We start from the raw sequence: 23,739 nt of genomic DNA, 5'->3' as shown, positions 1-23,739 counted from the left end.
AAAATATTTATACAATTTATTAAAATAAACTAAAAATTTATCTAAAAAAATAAATTATTTTCATTAGTGCAATTTGACTAAATAATAATTTTTCGTTAGTTTTTATCATAAAATTTGTTGCTAAATTGTTGAGACACATTTTAAGCATCTTCATCTAAGTTATCAGTTTTATTCAAACGCCAACCAATTTTATTGTTACCATTGACTCTCATATTGAGATAAGGATCGCTCGCTTCCCGTTTCGGTCCTTTTGAATCTTTTGGCGTGCCGCTTCGTGAATGTGTATGCTCGGAAATTATCGAGTTTTTAGAGCCATTTGAGGAACTTTTGCGATGTCGTACTGTCTTTGTATTGCCGCTGCATTTCATAACGAATTTCAGTTCTTCCATGAATTCTTCCTTGAAGGGAACCTAAATAGTTGAAAATTAAAAATTTTAGTTTTTGTTGAAATTTTTAAAGTTTTAAACATAAAAAATTAGTGACTGTTAGTATGACGATACGAGACGATTGCATGAAAAAAACAGAAAATTTCGTTAAAATTGTTAAATAAAGATAAAAGCAGAAAACAAGCAGGATTGAAAATCTTACCTTATATTGTCTCGCTTTGGAATAAGATAAACATAACCACTCAATAATGCCGTATAAAACGGCAAAAGCAGAACCAACGCATAAGACAAAGAACACACCGCTCACATTTTTCATGCCAAGAGCTTCAGCTTTGTCGTCGCCTTTTGCCTGTTTTTTGAAAAAGGTTGGGAAAAATGTCGCAGGAATTTGTTAAAATAAAAACTCAAATAGGTTCGTGCAAAAAAAAAATTCTCAGATCTAAATAAAAAAAGGTCCTAAAAACTCATAAAAATTCTAAATAAAAATTTCTAATTGAAAAAAGGGGTTTAAAGCAATGATTTTTCAATGTCGAGGAAAATGGAAAAGGTTTCTGATCTACTGCGAAGAGAAGACAAACCTTTGCCTCAGCTGCCTTCGATTTAATGTCAAAAATGAACTCTAACCAATTAATTAAAATGGCAACGAGACATCCGATTATCAAAAGGAGAAAAACTCCGCCTACATTAACCATCTCTAAAGCTTCTGCCCCTCCTTCTTCCGTCGAACTCTTCGTAAAAGTTTCAAATTTCAACTTTATTTTGTTGTTTTTGCGAAAATACTTACCGAACAGGCGCCTCCTCCGCGTTTTTCTTTCCACCATTTGTTCTTCATTAACGTTAGCTTACCTTGTTCTTGCAATCTGAGCACAGCTTCGCTCAAGGCGCTTCGATAAGGGGAATCTAAAAAAAAAAATTTTTTGTCAAAATTAAAATTTTTATGTTGAAAATTGATTTTTTTATACTTTTACGCATTGCAATTCCATATCCTTTTTCATCAAGTAATCCGCCAATTTGAGTAACTTCACAATGGCGTTCTGTTATGTACTCAATTGAGGTTGATTCCATCTGAAAATATTTTTTAAAAAAATTAAATAAAAATCTAAAATTAAAAAAAAAATTAAAATTCTTAATTTTTTTTTTAAATTTTTTTTTTATTTAAATTTTTTTTAATTTTTTTTTAAATTTTTTTTTTAATTTTTTTTGAATTTTTTTTTTTTTTTTAATTAAATTTTTTTTTAATTTTTTTAAATTTTTTTTTAAATCAACAAAAAACTTACCAAATAAGCATAATCTTCATCTTTTGACTTTACACGCTCCAAACCTTCGTCATTAGATCCCGTCAAGGCATCCGGATGAGAACTCATAAATTTATGCATCGTTTGATAAACTTCATAATCCGCATCTTTGAAGAAACTCAATGTACTTCCGCCTCGTTTTGCGCCATAAGTAATTGAACTTTTTGCCAAATCTTCCGCATTACTGATCACAACATCCACAGACTCGACAGTTAAGAAAGCAGCCAAGTTGGCAGTGTATGAAGAAACCATAATGAGTGTAAAAAACCACCAAATTGAGGCAACTGTACGTGTTGAAGGCGATTTTGGGGCAATTTCAGAGCCTTGTTGTAATAACGCGCCAATTGTAAACCACATAGAATTCGCAAGGGAAAATTGATTTTCGAGCGTTTCAGGTTCTTCGATACACGGATACGGATTATCCCATTCAACGGGCGATAATCGACCCAAAATGAACAATGAGAAGGAAACTCCTAAATATGCACATCCGAGATACAACCAAACTTCCTTCGAAAACGGAGACATGAAAGAGAAAAGAGACGGAGCTTCCTTCGTTGGCTTCTTGTAGAGAATCGAAATACCCAAATTCATAAAAGGCATTGTAAAATCGACACCTCCTTCGCGATCTGAGGTAATTGTCAAGTCAGTAATTGCTAAATCCGCTCTCTAAAAAAATTTTTTAAATAAAAAAAAAAAAAATTAAACAAAAATTAAAAAAAAAAAAATTAAATTTTATTTTTAAAAAAATTAATTAAAATTTAATTTTAATTTTAAAAAAATTAAATAATTTAAAATTTAAAAAAATTAATTAAAATTTTTTTTTAAATTTTCTCAATTTTTCATGAAAAAATTAAAACTTACATGTTCTCGTATTTCTTTTATCATTCCATTCCATTCTCCATCAGCATTTTTTGAGCCATAAACGCCGTCTTCTTGCAGCACGAATGTGTAATTAAAACCCAACATTAACGAAAGTTCATGAATTAGCTCAATGCCGAATCCTTCAAAACGATCATTGCCCGATAATTTTTCCGCCGAGTCTTTTAACATTCCATACGGGGCACTCTACAAAGGAAATTTTCGAGGGAAATTCGTTAGTTGCGACATCTATTGTGAAAATTCAAAAGTTCAATGAAAATTATTTCAATTTGAATGCAAATTAATCGTAATTGATTGTATTCATTGACATTTTGACCTGAAATTAGCAACTTACCAATGCCGTGAGAACAATAAAAGATTTGTTCTGTAACGATCCGTCGTTCAAGGCGGATATTTTTGGTACAGGAGCTCGTGTGATATTCAAGCCTGTCGTTGAATTCCATGTACCGAACTTTTGGATGCCATCCGAAGCTAATTCAACCAGGTCAAGTGTGAATTCCGTTCGATTGCCATTTGTATCGAGTTTAATTGTTCGCGTTAATCCCTCAATTGTCGACTGAAAATTGGAAAGAGAATCCCTTTTATCTTGCGTCTCACTTAATTTATCGACAAGTGTGTGCTTATTGCAGACAGAAATGGATTATCAGCAAATTGTTGCACATTGCTTACCGTGCTCATGGTATTGAGCAGCGACAATCCATGATTCCAGCTGTCGGTATCGCCGCATGACAAGCTCATCGTTTGAATTTGTGTGCCTCCAAGTGTTACGAGAGCTTCGGCAAACAGCAACACAGCATCGAACATGAGTGCTGTATCGACACGAATATGCTCAGCAGTCAAACCTGCAAATAGAAAATGTTATTAATAAAGAACAATTGTCTTCTAAAGGGGCTTTTGAGTGACATTAATTAAGAGCAGAGCAAATATTTCTTAACAAAGGCAATCACTCGATGCATTTTCAACTTACTATCAGGAAACTCCAAATCCAAGTCGGAATGTTTCTGCTGAAAAAACGAAATAATACTTTCCGTTTTCGGGTCCATTGGATCTATTAATCGCAATCCCGTGATATTCGTGCCCCCATATTGATATGGCTCCAAATCCAACGTATGGAAATCCAAATTAGTGATAATTATATTGTGTTGATCTGACATCAGTCCAACTTGTTGCGCTTGTTTCAGCACCTCCGGCAACAATTCAATCGAACAATCGATAATTATATTTTTCGCTTCTGACACCTTTACTTGTCGCAACATCTGTCGAAAATTGTTCGATGGCAACTTTAAATCCAACTGTTTGATAGTAATTGTATATCCCTTTGCGTCGTAAACTTTCAATAATTCCGCCAAATGCGGCAACCAAGGCCCCGATTCGTAAATTATTGTAAAACCTTCCCAATCGAATATTTTCACGAGATCGATGAGACAATTTCGAATCGTTGCCGGGTCAGGATGAATGTTCAAAGAACGAATTTCTGTCTCGCCATCGGGTCGAACTTCGATATGAGGCATGTCTTTTGCATCCAAAATGCTGTGAACGTGAATCGCAGATGATGCTGATCCCGGACCAAATACCGCAGCAACGCCTCGCTGTGAAAAAAAAACAAAAAAAAAGTTAATTAATCGAAATTTTTACCTTTTTTTGAATTAATTCAAATTTTGAAATACGACTTGTCGAACATTAAACAAACAATCAAATCGTTCAGTAGGTAATTAAATGTAGTAGGTAATAAAATCAAATAAAATCTCTCGAGTAAACTTTATCGTTTGATGGAAAAGTGAAACTCTCGTATTGTGCGACGCGTATAAACGCAATACTGAAAGATAAATAGACAGAAATTCGCTTTGTGTGTTTTAATTTTCAACAAAATCTATAAAAATAAATAAAGATCGATTGAGGTTTCGTTAATTTTTCTATAGATAGTTCGTTTTTATTGTCTGCTTTTCATTTTGTGTGAACTTATTAGAAGTCGTCTATACGAAATTAATCTTTATTGTTTGTTTATAATTAAAATACATGTAAGAGATATCACTTTCGCAGAGTAATTCACGAAATAAGGAGATAACAGGTGCAGATATCGTTAAAGTTTGATGAGAATTTTATTGCAAAACACGAAATTAGATCTCATTAATGATACAAAAAGTAATTAAATTACGAGTATTGATTGTTAAAGTTTTTGGTTAGAAAACGATAAAATGTGCAGGTAACAATTTTGAAAATTTTTCAAAATATTTTTAAAAAATTAAAAAAATAAATTTAAAAAAAAATGAAAATTTTATGAAAAAATAAATTTTATGAAAAAAATGAAATTTTGTGAAAAGTAAAAAATTAAAAAAATAAAATTTTATGAAAAAAAATTAAAATTTTATAAAAAAATTAAATTTTATGAAAAAAAATTAAATTTTATGAAAAGTAAGAAATTTTATGAAAAAAATGAAATTTTCTGAAAAAAATGAAATTTTCTGAAAAAAATGAAATTTTGTGAAAAGTAAAAAATTTTATGAAAAATATGAAATTTTATGAAAAGTAAAAAAATTTATGAAAAGTAAAAAATTTTATGAAAAATATGAAATTTTATGAAAAGTAAGAAATTTTATGAAAAATATGAAATTTTATGAAAAATATTAAATTTTATGAAAAGTAAAAAATTTTATGAAAAATATGAATTTTTTTTGAAAAAAAATGAAATTTTGTGAAAAGTAAAAAATTTTATGAAAAATATGAAATTTTGTGAAAAGTAAGAAATTTTATGAAAAAATAAAATTTTATGAAAATATGAAATTTTAATGAAAAAAAAAATGAAATTTTGTGAAAATTATGAAATATAATGAAAAAAATGAAAATTTCTTTACCTCCAAGATTTCACACAACTTTTGTGCGCATCCAAATTCGTCATCAGGCTCTACCGTTTCAACTTCAGCTTCCAACAAATCCATATTCTCCTGAAAATTCACATAATCCACGGCATATTCGAAGGCAATTTTCGTATCGTCTGTCTCCTGATCGAGTAACGCACCTAATGAGTAGTAAAAACTTTTATGATTTACGAATTTCCCACGCAATTATCTTTAATCATCATTCCGTATCATCATCCCGCACTTTGGAGATTTATCTCTGTGTGTCATGCCGATTTGCATATGTTAATGATGCTTTTTCATCATCGTGATTAACACGATCAAACATCTACTGCCGTGTCGTGAAAAAAATGTCAGAGAGACAGAGGAGAGAGTGTGCAAATTAAAATGACGACATTGACGACGTAAATCACAAGCGGAAGGTTGCTACTCGTGTCAAACAAACATCTTTTATGGTGTCTGTTTTATTTTTTTTACACTCCCTTGATGATAAAAAAAGAGAGGAATTTTTTTCCTCTGTTAATTTATTCTAACTCACAAGGAGGTAAAAGGCATTTTTATCGCACATACACCGCTATTATTCATTTTTGCACCCTTTTAATTTTTTTCCGCATTGCAAACGAGCAACGACGACTCTCTCCAGATGAGCAGCAAGGAATATTTTATTTTATATGTCTTAGCGTAAAAGAATTATTGCTCCTGAAATACATTTTTTTTCTTCGTTTTCGCTATTTTCTTTATTCCCGGCGAATGTTATTGTTGTTAATGACGAGAATGCGATGGATTGCGAAGACGAAGCGATAAAAGTGTCTATTTTCCCAACATTTTAATGTATCCTCGTGTGTAAATGGTGTTACCCCTTTTGTTATTTTTCATCTCAGTGTTCTAACGTTACATGAGCTCAAGACACACGATGATAATAATATGGTTAATTTCGAATGTCTTCACATCTTTCTTCATTGCTGCGCGCTACCATAACACTTTGAGGTTTTTTCCCACAATATTTATCTTTTTTTCTTTGTACGAAACACGAGTGTTGTTAAAATTTATGAAAGGATTCACTTTTAAGTCAAAATCCAGCTACAACTTTGTTCTGTATGTGGTTAAAATTGATAACGGCAATAAATATCGAATAATCCATTGTCTTTATTGGGACTGTGTGTAATAAAATAATTCTCAAATGATTCCTCTTTTAAGACAAAATGGCAAAATTAGGTCGGTTTCGGATTGTTTCCGAAGCTATTTCTGTTAATTAATATTAATAGTGATTATTTTACGGTGCAATTGACAAAGATAAAGCCCCTGAGAACGTTCTGTCTTAATGAATGATGAGTTTTCAATTCAACAGCAACAATTTTGCTGTCATTAGAGAGCCTAAAGGAAACTTGTTGATTTGTTAAATACTTCGAAATTGTTCACGCATCGAAAAATTTTGTGAATTTAATATCGTCGAGAGAGAGGAAATTTGACTGAACGTCATTTAGCACGTTTCATACTTGAAAACAAATCTGCAAACTACCGAAAATCCACTAAAACCATTTGCAACGTTCAATAAAGCGTGTCATGTTACAAAACGCATGTAAAAAATTTTGTCAAAAAAAGTGACATGAGTCCATTGCAAGCGTTTCGTGATTTGCAACCATCAACGACGCGTCGTTTTTCGTCGTCATTGCATCAATAAAATAATAAACAACTCGCATCGTACGGAATAACTCATGAATGAAAATGTGAAAATGTGTCATCAGGCAACACGACACAACAACAGCAGAGAATTTTTTTTTCATGAAATGAAGAGACCGGTAATGTTCTATTTCTCTGCCTCGTACTCGTACTTCAATAAAATATGATGACCGTCTATATTATGCATGTTATTACAAATTTTACCGAGTGAGCGAAACATTGCGCTCAATCACAGAATTGAATGTATCTCTTGTTTTTTTATGCTTTTTCCGATGCTCTGTTCGAGAGAAACGCGAGCAGAATCAGAACAAGACATCAACAAAAAAAAAAATAACAACAACATCAACGATAAATAATAATAAAAAAAAAACGAGAGAAAAACAAAAAATGGGCGATGCAGGTCGCGTTTTGTGTTATAAATAAAACAATATTTTGTCGTTTTTTTCGCCGCGCGACTCACAACTTGTACAATCTTGTTTCATTCGATGATCGCAGTGATTCACACACACGCGTAGATAGGTCCAAAAGTCGATCGCACGGAAAATTTTCTGAGACAGACAAACATATGTTGATAAATGAACCTTCCTATACTTTTTTTTTTCAAAACACCTGTGAAGAAGAGAAGATTCTAATGAACATTTTTGTCGTTGACGCGCATCTCTCATACTCTCTTTTTTTTCATTAAGGCTGCTCCAAATTTTTTTTTTTAACTTTTATATCCAATGGGGCAAAATAAAAAAAATAAAGTTAAAAATTTCATCAAAAATGACCTTTTTTGTATTTTAAAAATTTTTCAAGAAATTTAAAAAATTTTTTTTTTTTGAAAAAAAATTTTTGAAATACTTTTTTCATACAAAATGCCAAATTTTTTAAAAAATTGTGATCGTTAATCAATTTTTTTGCTGTTTTGAGTTTTTACAATGAAATTTTAGTTAAAATTGAAAAAAAATGAATATCATTCATTTTTGAAAAAAAAAAATCAAAAATTTTTATGAAAATAATTTTTTTTTTAAATTTCATGTCGAAATACGATTTTCAATACAAAAATTACTAAAAATTAAAAAATTTTCTTGAAAATTTCATGAAAAATTATGAAAATACACAAATAATCGGTAATTTTAGATGAAATTTTTAACTTTTTTTTTTATTTTGACTTCCCTTCATTTTGAAAAAAATCTTTTGGGATAAAAAGTTCGAAAAAAAAATTGGAGCAGCCTTATACCGATATAGAACTCTTGTATAGTATTTAATTTAATAAATCCCGTAAAAAAAAATAAACGTAACGTTGAAGAATTTCGAGAACGTACCAATTTTAATAGTTCGTTCACACACGGAAAAGTGTGCCATAAATAAAACAGTCAATGTAGTGAATAGTAGAGTAAAACTTGTTATGGAAGTCATTTTAGAGAGATATATCGCTGCTTTTCCTCCAATTATTTTTTTTTTCATCAACGTGTTGTTTTTCAAAGGACTTTTTTGTTGTTGTCAATGCATTTGCATTCGTTGCTCTTGTTCAAGTTTTTTTGGGATATGTGAAAATCTCGCTTAATTAGTTTTAATGGCACTTCGAATCACTTTTTAGCTTTTTTTTATTTAATGAATGCATGAATGCGAAAATTCTTTCAATTCCTGTCGGTTTCCATTATTATCATCATCATTAGAGAGATTTTTTTTGTCACACACACGTTTCTTGTCTTCTTCTTGTTCAGAGACGTTGTCGTCTCATGAGGAATGGAGGAATTTTTCAAAACTAAAAAAAAAAATCGCACACTACTATAAAGAGGTGTAATAAAATTATCTTAGAAGATTTTCTTTTTGTCACGTCATCATTTTTATCTTCTTAGCACTTGGTACTACTTTTTGTCGCCGCATTATTGCCACGTATTTGATAATAATAATTTTCTTCTTATATTCATTTTTCTTCTTTTTTTTTTCGTAGTTTTTCGTCTTTCTCGATAGTTCTTTGCACGGCGAAAAATTAAAGTCAACTGAGAAAAGTTTTATTTTTACCCAGAGATTTTCACATTTGTTTTAATACGTTCTCTTAGATCTCTTCTTGCGTTTTATTACGAGACACAAAAACACACACAGATATAAAATTCGTCTTAATAAGATCATCAACGATGCATAATAGATACGCGCGCCGCAGTCTCACGAGTTAGTTTGTTTTGTTGTTCATGAAAATCATCGCCGCAAAACAATTTGGCTGTAATATCACAACAAAGTAGTGTTTAGATGATGATGTGAGAGATAAATAAAATTAATATTGAATGAATAGTTGAGTTGAGATGAAGACTTTTTTTCTCGCAAATGACGACGGAACAGAAGAGATTTTGAAGACACAGAGAAAATTTCATTAAAAAAACATAAAAGTGAATGAATTTGTTTACTACTTACCGAAAATAAAGTGAACTTGCCTCAATCTGAGTGTTTTGTTATAATAGAAAATACTTGGAAAAGCTTAATAATTTTCATTTTTAATGATTCAAGTGTTAAAATTAGTTTTATTTGTAAATATTCAATAATTACGATACATAACAATTAAAGTATAGAACTTAAAGTACTTAATGAATTTTCACATAACAAGAATATTACAGACATTCCAAACATTTCATGACATGATTAAAAGTTAATTTAAAGTTAAAAGTTAAGATTATTAAAAGTTAATAAATATTCATTCTAAAGTTGATTTTCATTGATATCTGATCGATTTTTGATCAAATAAAAAAAGTACGATTTTATCATATGAGGAGCAGAAATCGTATTTTTTTCTCAAGTCAATTTTCAACCAACTTTTGATGGGTTTCAAAGCTAAAAGTTAATAAATATTCATTCTAAAGTTGATTTTCATTGATATCTGATCGATTTTTGATCAAATAAAAAAAAGTACGATTTTATCATATGAGAAGCAAAAATCGTACTTTTTTTCTCAAGTCAATTTTCAACCAACTTTTGATGGGTTTCAAAGCTAAAATTATCGATTTTTGATCAAATAAAAAAAAGTAATTTTATCATATTCGTATTTTTTTCTCATTTTTCTAAAGTTGATTTTCATTGATATCTGATCGATTTTTGATCAAATAAAAAAAAGTACGATTTTATCATATGAGGAGCAAAAATCGTACTTTTTTTCTCAAGTCAAATTTCAACCAACTTTTGATGGGTTTCAAAGCTCAAATTGAATAAGTATGCATTCTAAAGATAATTTCCATGCATATCTGCTCGATTTTTGATCAAATAAAAAAAAGTACGATTTTATCATATGAGGAGCAAAAATCGTACTTTTTTTCTCAAGTCAATTTTCAACCAACTTTTGATGGGTTTCAAAGCTCAAATTGAATAAGTATGCATTCTAAAGATAATTTCCATGCATATCTGCTCGATTTTCGAAGAAATAAAAAAAAACAACGATTTTATCATATGGGGAGCAAAAACCGTTTTTTTTTCTCAAGTCAATTTTCAACCCATATTTGATGGATTTCAAAGCTAAAAGTTAATAAATATGCATTCTAAAGTTGATTTTCATTGATATCTGATCGATTTTTGATCAAATAAAAAAAAGTACGATTTTATCATATGAGGAGCAAAAATCGTACTTTTTTTCTCAAGTCAATTTTCAACCAACTTTTGATGGGTTTCAAAGCTAAAATTGAATAAATATGCATTCTAAAGTTGATTCCCATTGATATCTGATCGATTTTTGAAGAAATAAAAAAAGTACGATTTTATCATATGAGGAGCAAAAATCGTACTTTTTTCCTAAAGTCACTTTTCAACCAATTTTTGATGGGTTTCAAAGCTAAAAGTTAATAAATATGCATTCTAAAGTTGATTTTCATTGATATCTGATCGATTTTTGATCAAATAAAAAAAAGTACGATTTTATCATATGAGGAGCAAAAATTGTACTTTTTTCTCAAGTCAATTTTCAACCAACTGTTGATGCGTTTCAAAGCTAAAAGTTAATAATTATTCATTCTAAAGTTGATAAAAAAAAAACAACGATTTTATCATATGGGGAGCAAAAACCGTTTTTTTTCTCAAGTCAATTTTCAACCAACTTTTGATGGGTTTCAAAGCTAAAAGTTAATAAATATGCATTCTAAAGTTGATTTTCATTGATATCTGATCGATTTTTGATCAAATAAAAAAAAGTACGATTTTATCATATGAGGAGCAAAAATCGTACTTTTTTTCTCAAGTCAATTTTCAACCAACTTTTGATGGGTTTCAAAGCTAAAAGTTAATAAATATTCATTCTAAAGATAATTTCCATGCATATCTGGTCGATTTTTGAAAAAATAAAAAAAAACAACGATTTTATCATATGAGGAGCAAAAATCGTACTTTTTTTCTCAAGTCAATTTTCAACCAACTTTTGATGGGTTTCAAAGCTAAAAGTTAATAAATATTCATTCTAAAGTTGATTTTCATTGATATCTGATCGATTTTTGATCAAATAAAAAAAAGTACGATTTTATCATATGAGGAGCAAAAATCGTACTTTTTTTCTCAAGTCAATTTTCAACCAACTTTTGATGGGTTTCAAAGCTAAAAGTTAATAAATATTCATTCTAAAGTTGATTTTCATTGATATCTGATCGATTTTTGATCAAATAAAAAAAAGTACGATTTTATCATATGAGGAGCAAAAATCGTACTTTTTTTCTCAAGTCAATTTTCAACCAACTTTTGATGGATTTCAAAGCTAAAAGTTAATAAATATTCATTCTAAAGATTTTCATTGTAAAGATATTTTCATGATATCTGATTTTTGATCAAATAAAAAAAAGTACGATTTTATCATATGAGGAGCAAAAATCGTACTTTTTTTCTCAAGTCAATTTTCAACCAACTTTTGATGGGTTTCAAAGCTAAAATTTAATAAATATTCATTCTAAAGTTGATTTTCATTGATATCTGATCGATTTTTGATCAAATAAAAAAAAGTACGATTTTATCATATGAGGAGCAAAAATCGTACTTTTTTTCTCAAGTCAATTTTCAACCAACTTTTGATGGGTTTCAAAGCTAAAAGTTAATAAATATTCATTCTAAAGTTGATTTTCATTGATATCTGATCGATTTTTGATCAAATAAAAAAAAGTACGATTTTATCATATGAGGAGCAAAAATCGTACTTTTTTTCTCAAGTCAATTTTCAACCAACTTTTGATGGGTTTCAAAGCTAAAAGTTAATAAATATTCATTCTAAAGTTGATTTTCATTGATATCTGATCGATTTTTGATCAAATAAAAAAAAGTACGATTTTATCATATGAGGAGCAAAAATCGTACTTTTTTTCTCAAGTCAATTTTCAACCAACTTTTGATGGGTTTCAAAGCTAAAATTTAATAAATATTCATTCTAAAGTTGATTTTCATTGATATCTGATCGATTTTTGATCAAATAAAAAAAAGTACGATTTTATCATATGAGGAGCAGAAATCGTACTTTTTTTCTCAAGTCAATTTTCAACCAACTTTTGATGGGTTTCAAAGCTAAAAGTTAATAAATATTCATTCTAAAGTTGATTTTCATTGATATCTGATCGATTTTTGATCAAATAAAAAAAAGTACGATTTTATCATATGAGGAGCAGAAATCGTACTTTTTTTCTCAAGTCAATTTTCAACCAACTTTTGATGGGTTTCAAAGCTAAAAGTTAATAAATATTCATTCTAAAGTTGATTTTCATTGATATCTGATCGATTTTTGATCAAATAAAAAAAAGTACGATTTTATCATATGAGGAGCAAAAATCGTACTTTTTTTCTCAAGTCAATTTTCAACCAAATTTTGATGGGTTTCAAAGCTAAAATTTAATAAATATTCATTCTAAAGTTGATTTTCATTGATATCTGATCGATTTTTGATCAAATAAAAAAAAGTACGATTTTATCATATGAGGAGCAAAAATCGTACTTTTTTTCTCAAGTCAATTTTCAACCAACTTTTGATGGGTTTCAAAGCTAAAAGTTAATAAATATTCATTCTAAAGTTGATTTTCATTGATATCTGATCGATTTTTGATCAAATAAAAAAAAGTACGATTTTATCATATGAGGAGCAAAAATCGTACTTTTTTTCTCAAGTCAATTTTCAACCAACTTTTGATGGGTTTCAAAGCTAAAAGTTAATAAATATTCATTCTAAAGTTGATTTTCATTGATATCTGATCGATTTTTGATCAAATAAAAAAAAGTACGATTTTATCATATGAGGAGCAAAAATCGTACTTTTTTTCTCAAGTCAATTTTCAACCAACTTTTGATGGGTTTCAAAGCTAAAAGTTAATAAATATTCATTCTAAAGTTGATTTTCATTGATATCTGATCGATTTTTGATCAAATAAAAAAAAGTACGATTTTATCATATGAGGAGCAAAAATCGTACTTTTTTTCTCAAGTCAATTTTCAACCAACTTTTGATGGGTTTCAAAGCTAAAATTTAATAAATATTCATTCTAAAGTTGATTTTCATTGATATCTGATCGATTTTTGATCAAATAAAAAAAAACACGATTTTATCATATGAGGAGCAAAAATCGTACTTTTTTTCTCAAGTCAATTTTCAACCAACTTTTGATGGGTTTCAAAGCTAAAAAAGTTTAATAAATATTCATTCTAAAGTTGATTTTCATTGATATCTGATCGATTTTTGATCAAATAAAAAAGTACGATTTTATCATATGAGGAGCAAAAATCGTACTTTTTTTCTCAAGTCAATTTTCAACCAACTTTTGATGGGTTTCAAAGCTAAAAGTTAATAAATATTCATTCTAAAGTTGATTTTCATTGATATCTGATCGATTTTTGAAAAAATAAAAAAAAACAACGATTTTATCATCTGAGGAGCAAAAATCGTACTTTTTTTCTCAAGTCAATTTTCAACCAATTTTTGATGGGTTTCAAAGCTAAAAGTTAATAAATATTCATTCTAAAGTTGATTTTCATTGATATCTGATCGATTTTTGATCAAATAAAAAAAAGTACGATTTTATCATATGAGGAGCAAAAATCGTACTTTTTTTCTCAAGTCAATTTTCAACCAACTTTTGATGGGTTTCAAAGCTAAAAGTTAATAAATATTCATTCTAAAGTTGATTTTCATTGATATCTGATCGATTTTTGATCAAATAAAAAAAAGTACGATTTTATCATATGAGGAGCAAAAATCGTACTTTTTTTCTCAAGTCAATTTTCAACCAACTTTTGATGGGTTTCAAAGCTAAAAGTTAATAAATATTCATTCTAAAGTTGATTTTCATTGATATCTGCTCGATTTTTGATCAAATAAAAAAAAGTACGATTTTATCATATGAGGAGCAAAAATCGTACTTTTTTTCTCAAGTCAATTTTCAACCAACTTTTGATGGGTTTCAAAGCTAAAAGTTAATAAATATTCATTCTAAAGTTGATTTTCATTGATATCTGATCGATTTTTGATCAAATAAAAAAAAGTACGATTTTATCATATGAGGAGCAAAAATCGTACTTTTTTTCTCAAGTCAATTTTCAACCAACTTTTGATGGGTTTCAAAGCTAAAAGTTAATAAATATTCATTCTAAAGTTGATTTTCATTGATATCTGATCGATTTTTGATCAAATAAAAAAAAGTACGATTTTATCATATGAGGAGCAAAAATCGTACTCTTTTTCTCAAGTCAATTTTCAACCAACTTTTGATGGGTTTCAAAGCTAAAAGTTAATAAATATTCATTCTAAAGTTGATTTTCATTGATATCTGATCGATTTTTGATCAAATAAAAAAAAGTACGATTTTATCATATGAGGAGCAAAAATCGTACTTTTTTTCTCAAGTCAATTTTCAACCAACTTTTGATGGGTTTCAAAGCTAAAATTTAATAAATATTCATTCTAAAGTTGATTTTCATTGATATCTGATCGATTTTTGATCAAATAAAAAAAAGTACGATTTTATCATATGAGGAGCAAAAATCGTACTTTTTTTCTCAAGTCAATTTTCAACCAACTTTTGATGGGTTTCAAAGCTAAAAGTTAATAAATATTCATTCTAAAGTTGATTTTCATTGATATCTGATCGATTTTTGATCAAATAAAAAAAAAAGTACGATTTTATCATATGAGGAGCAAAAATCGTACTTTTTTTCTCAAGTCAATTTTCAACCAACTTTTGATGGGTTTCAAAGCTAAAAGTTAATAAATATTCATTCTAAAGTTGATTTTCATTGATATCTGATCGATTTTTGATCAAATAAAAAAAAGTACGATTTTATCATATGAGGAGCAGAAATCGTACTTTTTTTCTCAAGTCAATTTTCAACCAACTTTTGATGGGTTTCAAAGCTAAAAGTTAATAAATATTCATTCTAAAGTTGATTTTCATTGATATCTGATCGATTTTTGATCAAATAAAAAAAAGTACGATTTTATCATATGAGTAGCAAAAATCGTACTTTTTTTCTCAAGTCAATTTTCAACCAACTTTTGATGGGTTTCAAAGCTAAAAGTTAATAAATATTCATTCTAAAGTTGATTTTCATTGATATCTGATCGATTTTTGATCAAATAAAAAAAAGTACGATTTTATCATATGAGGAGCAAAAATCGTACTTTTTTTCTCAAGTCAATTTTCAACCAACTTTTGATGGGTTTCAAAGCTAAAATTTAATAAATATTCATTCTAAAGTTGATTTCCATTGATATCTGATCGATTTTTGATCAAATAAAAAAAAGTACGATTTTATCATATGAGGAGCAAAAACCGTTTTTTTTCTCAAGTCAATTTTCAACCCATATTTGATGGATTTCAAAGCTAAAATTGAAATAAAAATGAAAAATTAAGTAGTGTAAGGCGGATTTTGCGTGAAATATTTTTGAAATTTTTTTTTTCGCTAACATTGTGCACTGACTTTAGTAATAAACTTTTCTCCATGAAACATATGCTTGGAAACGCATAGTTTCGGAGTTTATCCGTTAGAAGCAATATTTGTTTGTGAATACAATATAAATTTTGTAAAAATAAAATTATTTAAAACGAATGTATAGGAAATTCCCTTTTTGAAATTCGACTAAATGCATGACTTTGAGCAAAATATGAACATCATAAAATACAATAATATCGATATAATTGAATGGAAACCCAAATTTTATTTGTTTTTCCCGAAAACCAATAGCCAAACATCTGTTCCTGCGTATTCCATGTCCATATATTCCATTTCTCTCTGCATTTAAATCTAATTTCGAAAATGTTTGTGGCATTAAAATAATAATAATAATTTAAAATACTGACATCAAATATAGGAGAGTCGAGAGAAAATTGCTTGCGAGAGAGTAGCATCTGTCCGAACAACATTCATTAAAATCCAAACCAAAATTTTCAGTTCAATAACTTTCTGGTTTTGTTATTAATTTTTCCTTACATGTTCAGTCGTCACATTTTCCTTTATTTACTCTTTGCAACTTTCGTGATGATGATGATGTAATTCATCAGAAATTTTCAGAATTGATGTTTTCTTGTAAACAAACTCCATTGTGTGGGTAGTTTACCGCAAAAACAAGACAAATCAGAAGAGATATTTAAACAATGGATGATGACCGAACCTTGATTAAATCGGGCATATCGTCAGATTTTGCTGACTTTCTTCTTCGATGCTCTGCATGATTTATCATATTCAATTCCTTTCGAACGAGATGATTGCTGTTGCATGTGCTTGTACTAATGTCGGTTGGTTTTGAATTTCCCCATGGAGAAATATGTGCATTCCTGTTGAGTTGAACGAAATGAAGAAGAAAAGTGCAGAGAAAATCTACGAATATTAATAGTAATATGTTTAAGTTACTTCTTTTTCTCCTTTGTTATTTCAACGAGAACAGAGGGAGATAGAGACATATGGAGAAGAATCACTGCGATTTAAATTTATTGGATGATCATCTGGTTCTTGACCTAATTTCTGTTTCAACTTCGAAAAGGATAAAAAAAAATGATAAAAAGTGTCGAGTAAGATATTGCAGTATTTGAAATTGATGGAAGATCAATGTATATGTAACTGTGCAACACTCCGTCGATGCGATGAAAAGCGATATAAAAAAATATTTAAAAAAAAAATTTTTTAAATACCTATTTAAAAAAAATAAAATAAAAAAAATATAAAATATATTAATATTTTTTTTTATATTTTTTTTTAAATATTTTTTTTAAATATTTTTTTTTAAATATTTTTTTTTAAATATTTTTTTTGTATATAGGCTTATATGGGAGGATCCCATATGATGCATAAAAGTTGAAAATCTAATGATGAGCGTACCTTGGGCGAAAAATTTCATTATGTTTTGACCCTACTTTGAGCCCTCTATCTTTTAAAATAAATATTATGGCTGAGACGGACAAAAATTACAAATGTGAGTTGTAGAAAAATTTATATAAAAAGCAAAATCAAAGAGTTGAAAGGAAATAATTCACCTTTTTATTTGATTTGCTTTGTGGTTTTTTCGACCAAATGTCGCTCTTACACAAAGAAGTCTTGAACAACAAATTTGATTTTAACTTTTTGCGCTCAAAATGGAATGAACACTTGGAATGAGAATAAAATCAAATCATTGGTTTTTACTTTTCTCGTTCTCCAATTGAAATAGCATAAAGGAAAATCAACTGATTCCGAGAAAAATCACTTTCTTTGTTTGTTTCCGTGTTACCTTTTTGTGTGTGTTTGTTGTATTTCACATTTATCTTATCTCTCATTTTGTTTTAGATCAAATTAAATAAATGTAATGGGGATTTTCTGACATTTTATTTTCTAATTTTGTGTTTTCTAATGGAAAAAATGTAGAAAATTGGGGATCGCACGTGTTTTGTGCGTGGTTTTTTTTTTTTGAGGTTAGAACGATGACGAGACAAAATTGAAAATTCGTTCGAGAAAGTAATTTGGGTTTGTCTTTTTCTATGGGCAGCAGCTATTGGGAATTCAATTAACTTTGAATAGTGAATAGTTAACGAGAAAAATCTTTTGAATTGTGTCAAGTCAAGTTCATCTGTCTAGACTAAAATGACAGATTAATGAGCAAATTTCGAAGAATTTTTTTCCAAAAACATGTTTTTTGCATTTTTCTCATTTTTTTATAAGAAAAAGTTTCCTTTTTTTAATATTTTTCATTTTTTTCGTGACTTTGATTTACTTTCCTTTTCCGTGTTCACTTAAATTACTTCCTTTCTTGATGACACAAATAATTCTTCTGTTATGTAAATGTAAACAGTTTCAAAAAAGACCAACAAGGGTCGTGACAACTGATTCAAAAATTAATTAATTCCATATAAAACCCTTTCTGTTTGCATTTCAGAAACTTACCTCTTTAAATAAAACTCAAGAAAGGAGGAGACAAATGACTCGACTTTAAAAGCAGCAACAATTCCCTCAATTCTTGTTAAAAAAATTTGGAATGTGTGACAATTCTATCATTATTTTACGAGCGATTTTCAACACGAACACCTCGAAAAATACGAAAAAAAATTTTTTCGAATCACAAAGGAAAGGAATTTTGTGTGAGAAATCTGTTGGCGGTTTGTTTGAAAACAGTCAATTTATCATTGCCGTAGATTGAATGACATGCACAACAACAAATACAGCAACAACAAAGACGACGACGACGTAAAGGGAATATTTGATGTGTTTGTCTGATTTGTTGTGTGTGCACACAAAACTTTTTGGTAAGAGAGCATCAGTATTTTATTGAAATGCAAAGCAATAATTCAGTAGATAAATAACAAAAAGACATGGAAAAACAGAAGGTTTTGGCAGACACTCACCTTTTTTTATTTTTCTTTTATTCTTCTCTATTTCGTTCAGGACGTTTTACCCTATGGATTGAAAAGTGTTGAAATTAATCCTTTATGCCTCTCCAATTTTTTTTTTCGAACTTTTTGTTCCAAAAACTTTTTTTTCAAAATGAGGAAAATAAAAAAAAAAATTTTAAAATACTTTTTCATGCAAAATGTCAAAATTTCAAAAAAGATTCATAAAAATAACTATCAAAAAATTTGAAAAATAATTTTTTTTAAAAAAAATTTAAAAAATAAAAAAAAAAATTTTTTAAAAAAAAAATTTAAAAAATAATTTTTTTGAAAAAAAAAAAAAAAAAAATTTTTTTTCAAATTTTTAGGAAAAAGAAACTATCTAAATTTCGTTTTTCTATACAAAAACTCTTAAAAAACTAATTTTTTTTTTTAAATTTCTTACTCAAGGGATAAATGAACTTTAAAAAACTCAAGGCATTAATTTAAACACTTTTCAATCCGTAAGGTACAACTTTCATTTTGCCTTTGTAACGTAAATTCGCTCAAGATAGCAGAAAAAAGATTTATTTCGACTTTGTAACATCTTTTTTTTTTTGCGAGAGTATGAGTTACGATATTGTTGAAAAGTCGACTCATTATTATCATTACAAACTTAATAAAGCGTTCACCGTGCAATTTTCAGTTGTCATCATGCATGTAATTTCCGCAAAAGTTCGTATTATTTGTTGATACTTTTACAATATAATATTTTATTTATTTAACATCGTCCTATTCTCCCTTCCAGGCATGATTTTCTCTTTTATTTATGTCGCTCGAACATCCTTTTTCTCTCGGAGCTCTCATTCCAACACGTAAAATGTAAGAAAAATACGAGACAAAAAAAAAATACATGAGAAGATACCACAATACAGTGAAACGTGACCTCATAAAGGTTCATCGATTCTTTTTTTAACATGAATTTTTATTGTTTTTATATTTATTCGGCAGGCAGATGCGAGGCTCCAAAAAAATGAAAAAACTCATATATCGGTTGAATTTTTATTATTATTATGTGAAGTCACAGATATTATGATACTCTAGCCTTACATAAATAAATGAGGATACGTTTTTGGGTTATTGAATCGTCTTTTCTTTTTACATTTTGTTTCAATTTTTTTTTCTTAAAGGAGGAAGGGATATGAAAACATAAAAATTTCAACATTAAAAAATAAAAATTTATGAAGCCTCAAGCGAATTTTTGGCGATAAAATGTAATTAAGCTTGAAATTACTTAAGCTCATGAACGAATTTTTTAATAAAATTTCAACTTTTTCATATGATGATGCTCTTGAAGATATTTATTAAAATTTCGATCATTTCTTACCTTTTTAAGTTTTTAAGAGCATGGAAAATATTATATTTTATGAATGGAAATTTTTTTTATGAACAATCATATTTTGTTTATTTTCTTAAATTTTCATTATTTTTTATTACAAATAGTTCTTAAAAGTACTGTTCCTCTTTTTTCTTCTGTTTTTTTATTAATTTTAACATTTTAATAATTATTTTATGTTTAAACTTTAATTTAATTTATTTAAGATTTATACATTTAACGATTTAAATTTTTATCCTATTAGATCCTTTTTTTGAACACTTTGTGTTCTTTTTCATTTTATTTATTTATTTATTTTTTTAAATTGAAACCAAATTTCATATTTTTGCGTAAAATTTAATAATTTTTTTAAAAAGATTCGTATCGCTAAATTTTTTTTTTAATAATTAAAAAAGCTCGAGTGAGTGAAATATTAAATGTATCAGTTTAAAATTTCATTATTTTTGTTATTTAAAAAAAAATGAAATGATATTCTAACCAAATGCTGCAACAATAAAATGAGGATAATAATAATTATATCACAAAAATTAATTAACTAAAATTTCATCATTAAAATTTTGTCATAATAATTATAATTATTGTTTTGTTGTACAAATTCATGATATATAATTTAAAGTAATTATTGTGACATGTGTTTAATTGGCTTGTAAGGTCAACTGAGGGTTGATTGAACGATAACAAGCATTTTAATTAGGGGATTTGTTAAATTTATTTGAAATATAAAACTAAAATTCTCCTTTTTTATGCTTTGTTTAAAACTCAATTATTATTCATTTATTTACTCGCTCAATTACTCAAACCCTTTTTGCGCGAAAAAGGAAATCAAAGTTTTGTATTTGAAGCGTCGCGTCGCCCAAAGGCATTTTCATACTTTTAATTACCTTTTGAATCCTTGCCTTGCTTTATGGAGAAATATTAGCATAAAAGGTGCATAATAACCGTAATAATAATAATAATTTAGCAACAATGGAATATAATTGAAAAATTGTATCAACCGACATAAATCTACACCGCCAACAAAAAATTGCGTTAAAACTCGAGTAAAATTTGATTCATTGTCTGTGTGAAAATATTCTCTATTTATTTGTATGTACAAAAGATCGCAGTGAGAGAGAGTTATTTATTTTTCGATTTTAATATTAAAATTTATTATTATCCTACCTTTTCATTAAATTTTTATTTTTTTCACTACTCTGAGGCTCTATACAGCATTTCTCTATAAAAAAGTTGTTGTTTTTTTTGTGTTTGTAGGCCAGAATGAAGCTGAAGTCGTACAATTTCATTAATTTTTTTGTGATAATTTTTTTTTAATTGAAAGAAAATGTTCAATTAAAAAAAAGTTGGCATAAATTCACACTCATCATATTTTTTTTTTACAGAAATGACAAAAAATAATGAATGGGTATTAAAGTTCAGATCAGTCATTCATGAAAAAGTCTGGATAATGTTTACTTCGCTACTGTACAATTGTTTAAAACACCCAAAGGGGAGGAAAACGTCGACTTTTGTTTTATATTTTTTTTTACTAAAAAGCCATTTCTTTATACTACGGTATATGGAAGGTTTTCCCTTCAAATTCGTAAAGCGGATATGGACCATTGTGCGGCGGCGGAGGCATACCAAACGGTTGAAAATGATGACTATCGCTGGAATCGGATTCCTTCGATTTTGGCGATTCCTTTGATTTGGTACTCGATTTGCGTGACTTTGTGTTATTGTCGCCGCACTTTAGTACATAACGCAATTCCGATGCCATTTCGGAACATAATGAAACCTAAAGGGAGAAATATTTTTAATTATTGACTTTTAACGGGAGAAATGGAACGAAAAATCCTTTGACATCACACAAAAATTGGAAATCTCATCAATTTTTCGCTGATTGGATTTTTCGTTTCATTTCGCGTTACAAAAAAAAAATTGTTGGTATTAAAAAAATGACTTACCTCTTGCTAAAAAGTTTCCAATTGTACAGTTTTCGTTCATCGCACAAAATAACATCAACGTAAGATGAAAAGAAATACAGAAAAAAGTTTGAAACAATAAAAATTGCTTTTATCATTTACGAATAGAAGTAATAAAAGGAAAGACCTTTATCATTTATTTTCAGTTCATTCGACTTTGTGTCGTTTTTCGTTTGAAGCATGGATGATAAATAATGATGGAAGACGAGAGAAAAAAGAATCTTGTTTATTACTTTTACGATCAAGCAGGTCAATCTCATGTCAAACTAATCAAGTATGGTACGGAAAGTATAATAAGTAGTAAAAAGGGACGACAGAAAAAAAAAACGAGAGACAAATTTATTTTCTCCTCCATTATCTATTCCGCAGTGTGTTTCGGGCAACATAATAATAAACAACCTATTTACTTGTTGGTTAGCTTATTTTTTACTCATAATTATCTTATTATTCTGTGGGTCTGTCGTTCGTTGACGGCGAAACGATCCCATGGTCAAACACATAAAGATGAAGTACCAAATAAAAGTTTTATTTTTGAAAATGACACTTTCGCAGTGAAATGGAACAGAGACGTTACTTCGTTTTTTTCCATTTTCACAAAAAAAAACTTTTTTTTTTCTTTAAAAGTGCTTTTTTGCTGACTTAAAATACCAAGAGAGACGTCTTTTGATAGAAAACTCTTAAAAAAATGTCGTAAAACTAAAATAATCTTGTTAAAAAAACATTCGCAACGCCTCTGTGCCCATTTCAGAGTACCGCAAAAACAATCGAGGGAAAGGATAAACAAAAGACAATAATAATGATTATTTCCCTTTACGGGTTTTTATGCTGTCTCAGTTTATATTGTTAGCAATAAGCTTCTTCTATTTGGTGATGTCCTCATATATTGCTATTTAGCAAAAAACCGACACACAGACCGAAAAAAAAGTATAAAAATGAAAACTAAGTGAATGGAATATAATTTCCATCATGTGAATAGAGAGAGGGGTGATGTCGACAGGATAAAAGATAAAAGCTTTTATTACAAGCATTTTATTTATTTTTGTCTTTATTTTATTTTTTTTTCTTGCTCTGAGCTTTCGTCTTTGCAATTAGGGCGACACAAAACTCGTCAAGAGTTATGATTTTAAACGCAGTTATGAGTCTCATTAATTGTTTGCAATCACCTGCGTTCTAAAAACATTTCAATTAATTATTATGAAAAAGTTTAAAGTTTCATGAAACTTGCAAAAGACATTATTTTTATGTTCTTTAGTGTTATTGTTGTTTTTCCTTTTTATTGTCTCGTCGCTCTCAGAAGCGTCTTTCGCAAGCGAACTGTAACTAAATGCACGTCATGGCGTGTGTAAGTAGTAAATAAAAAAATTATAAAAAAAAATATTTAAAAAATATGCTTTTTTATGAAAAAGGCCCAGTTTCAATGTTTTAGCAGTTTCGAGTTTAAAAAGGATTAAAAATGATAAATTAGAACCCTCTGACAAATTTTTATCCATTTGAAGCAAGATTTGACAAAAATTGCTTTGACACAGTTTTTATG

The 23,739-nt window shown here is 28.4% G+C and overlaps 1 protein-coding gene across 1 annotated transcript; it reads right to left on the bottom strand.

Annotated features, from left to right (window-relative positions):
• LOC134833485 (glutamate receptor ionotropic, kainate 2-like) lies at positions 1–22,000 on the bottom strand. The gene is made up of 11 exons (XM_063847805.1): positions 21,865–22,000; positions 5,413–5,576; positions 3,528–4,149; positions 3,230–3,402; positions 2,895–3,116; positions 2,543–2,746; positions 1,664–2,347; positions 1,349–1,451; positions 1,171–1,286; positions 589–735; positions 1–410 (listed from the first exon to the last, which is right to left on the bottom strand). The coding sequence occupies exons 1-11, from the start codon at positions 21,998–22,000 to the stop codon at positions 141–143; spliced, it is 2,841 nt and encodes a 946-aa protein (XP_063703875.1). The 3' UTR covers positions 1–140.
• Positions 22,001–23,739: the final 1,739 nt, after the last annotated feature.

This window comes from Culicoides brevitarsis, chromosome 3 (assembly GCF_036172545.1).
Source record: "Culicoides brevitarsis isolate CSIRO-B50_1 chromosome 3, AGI_CSIRO_Cbre_v1, whole genome shotgun sequence".
Classification (NCBI taxonomy): Eukaryota; Metazoa; Arthropoda; class Insecta; order Diptera; family Ceratopogonidae; genus Culicoides; species Culicoides brevitarsis.
The sequence above is the reverse complement of the archived record's forward strand: the minus strand, read 5'-3'. Positions and strand labels throughout refer to the sequence as shown.

Coding starts and splice junctions, on each gene's coding strand:
- LOC134833485 (XM_063847805.1), bottom strand. CDS start 22,000: ATGGCATCGGAATTGCGTTATGTACTAAAGTGCGGCGACAATAACACA. Junction 2,747..2,894: donor TTATTGTTCTCACGGCATTG/GTAAGTTGCTAA, acceptor TTTCCTTTGTAG/AGTGCCCCGTATGGAATGTT. Junction 411..588: donor CCAAAGCGAGACAATATAAG/GTAAGATTTTCA, acceptor TCAACTATTTAG/GTTCCCTTCAAGGAAGAATT.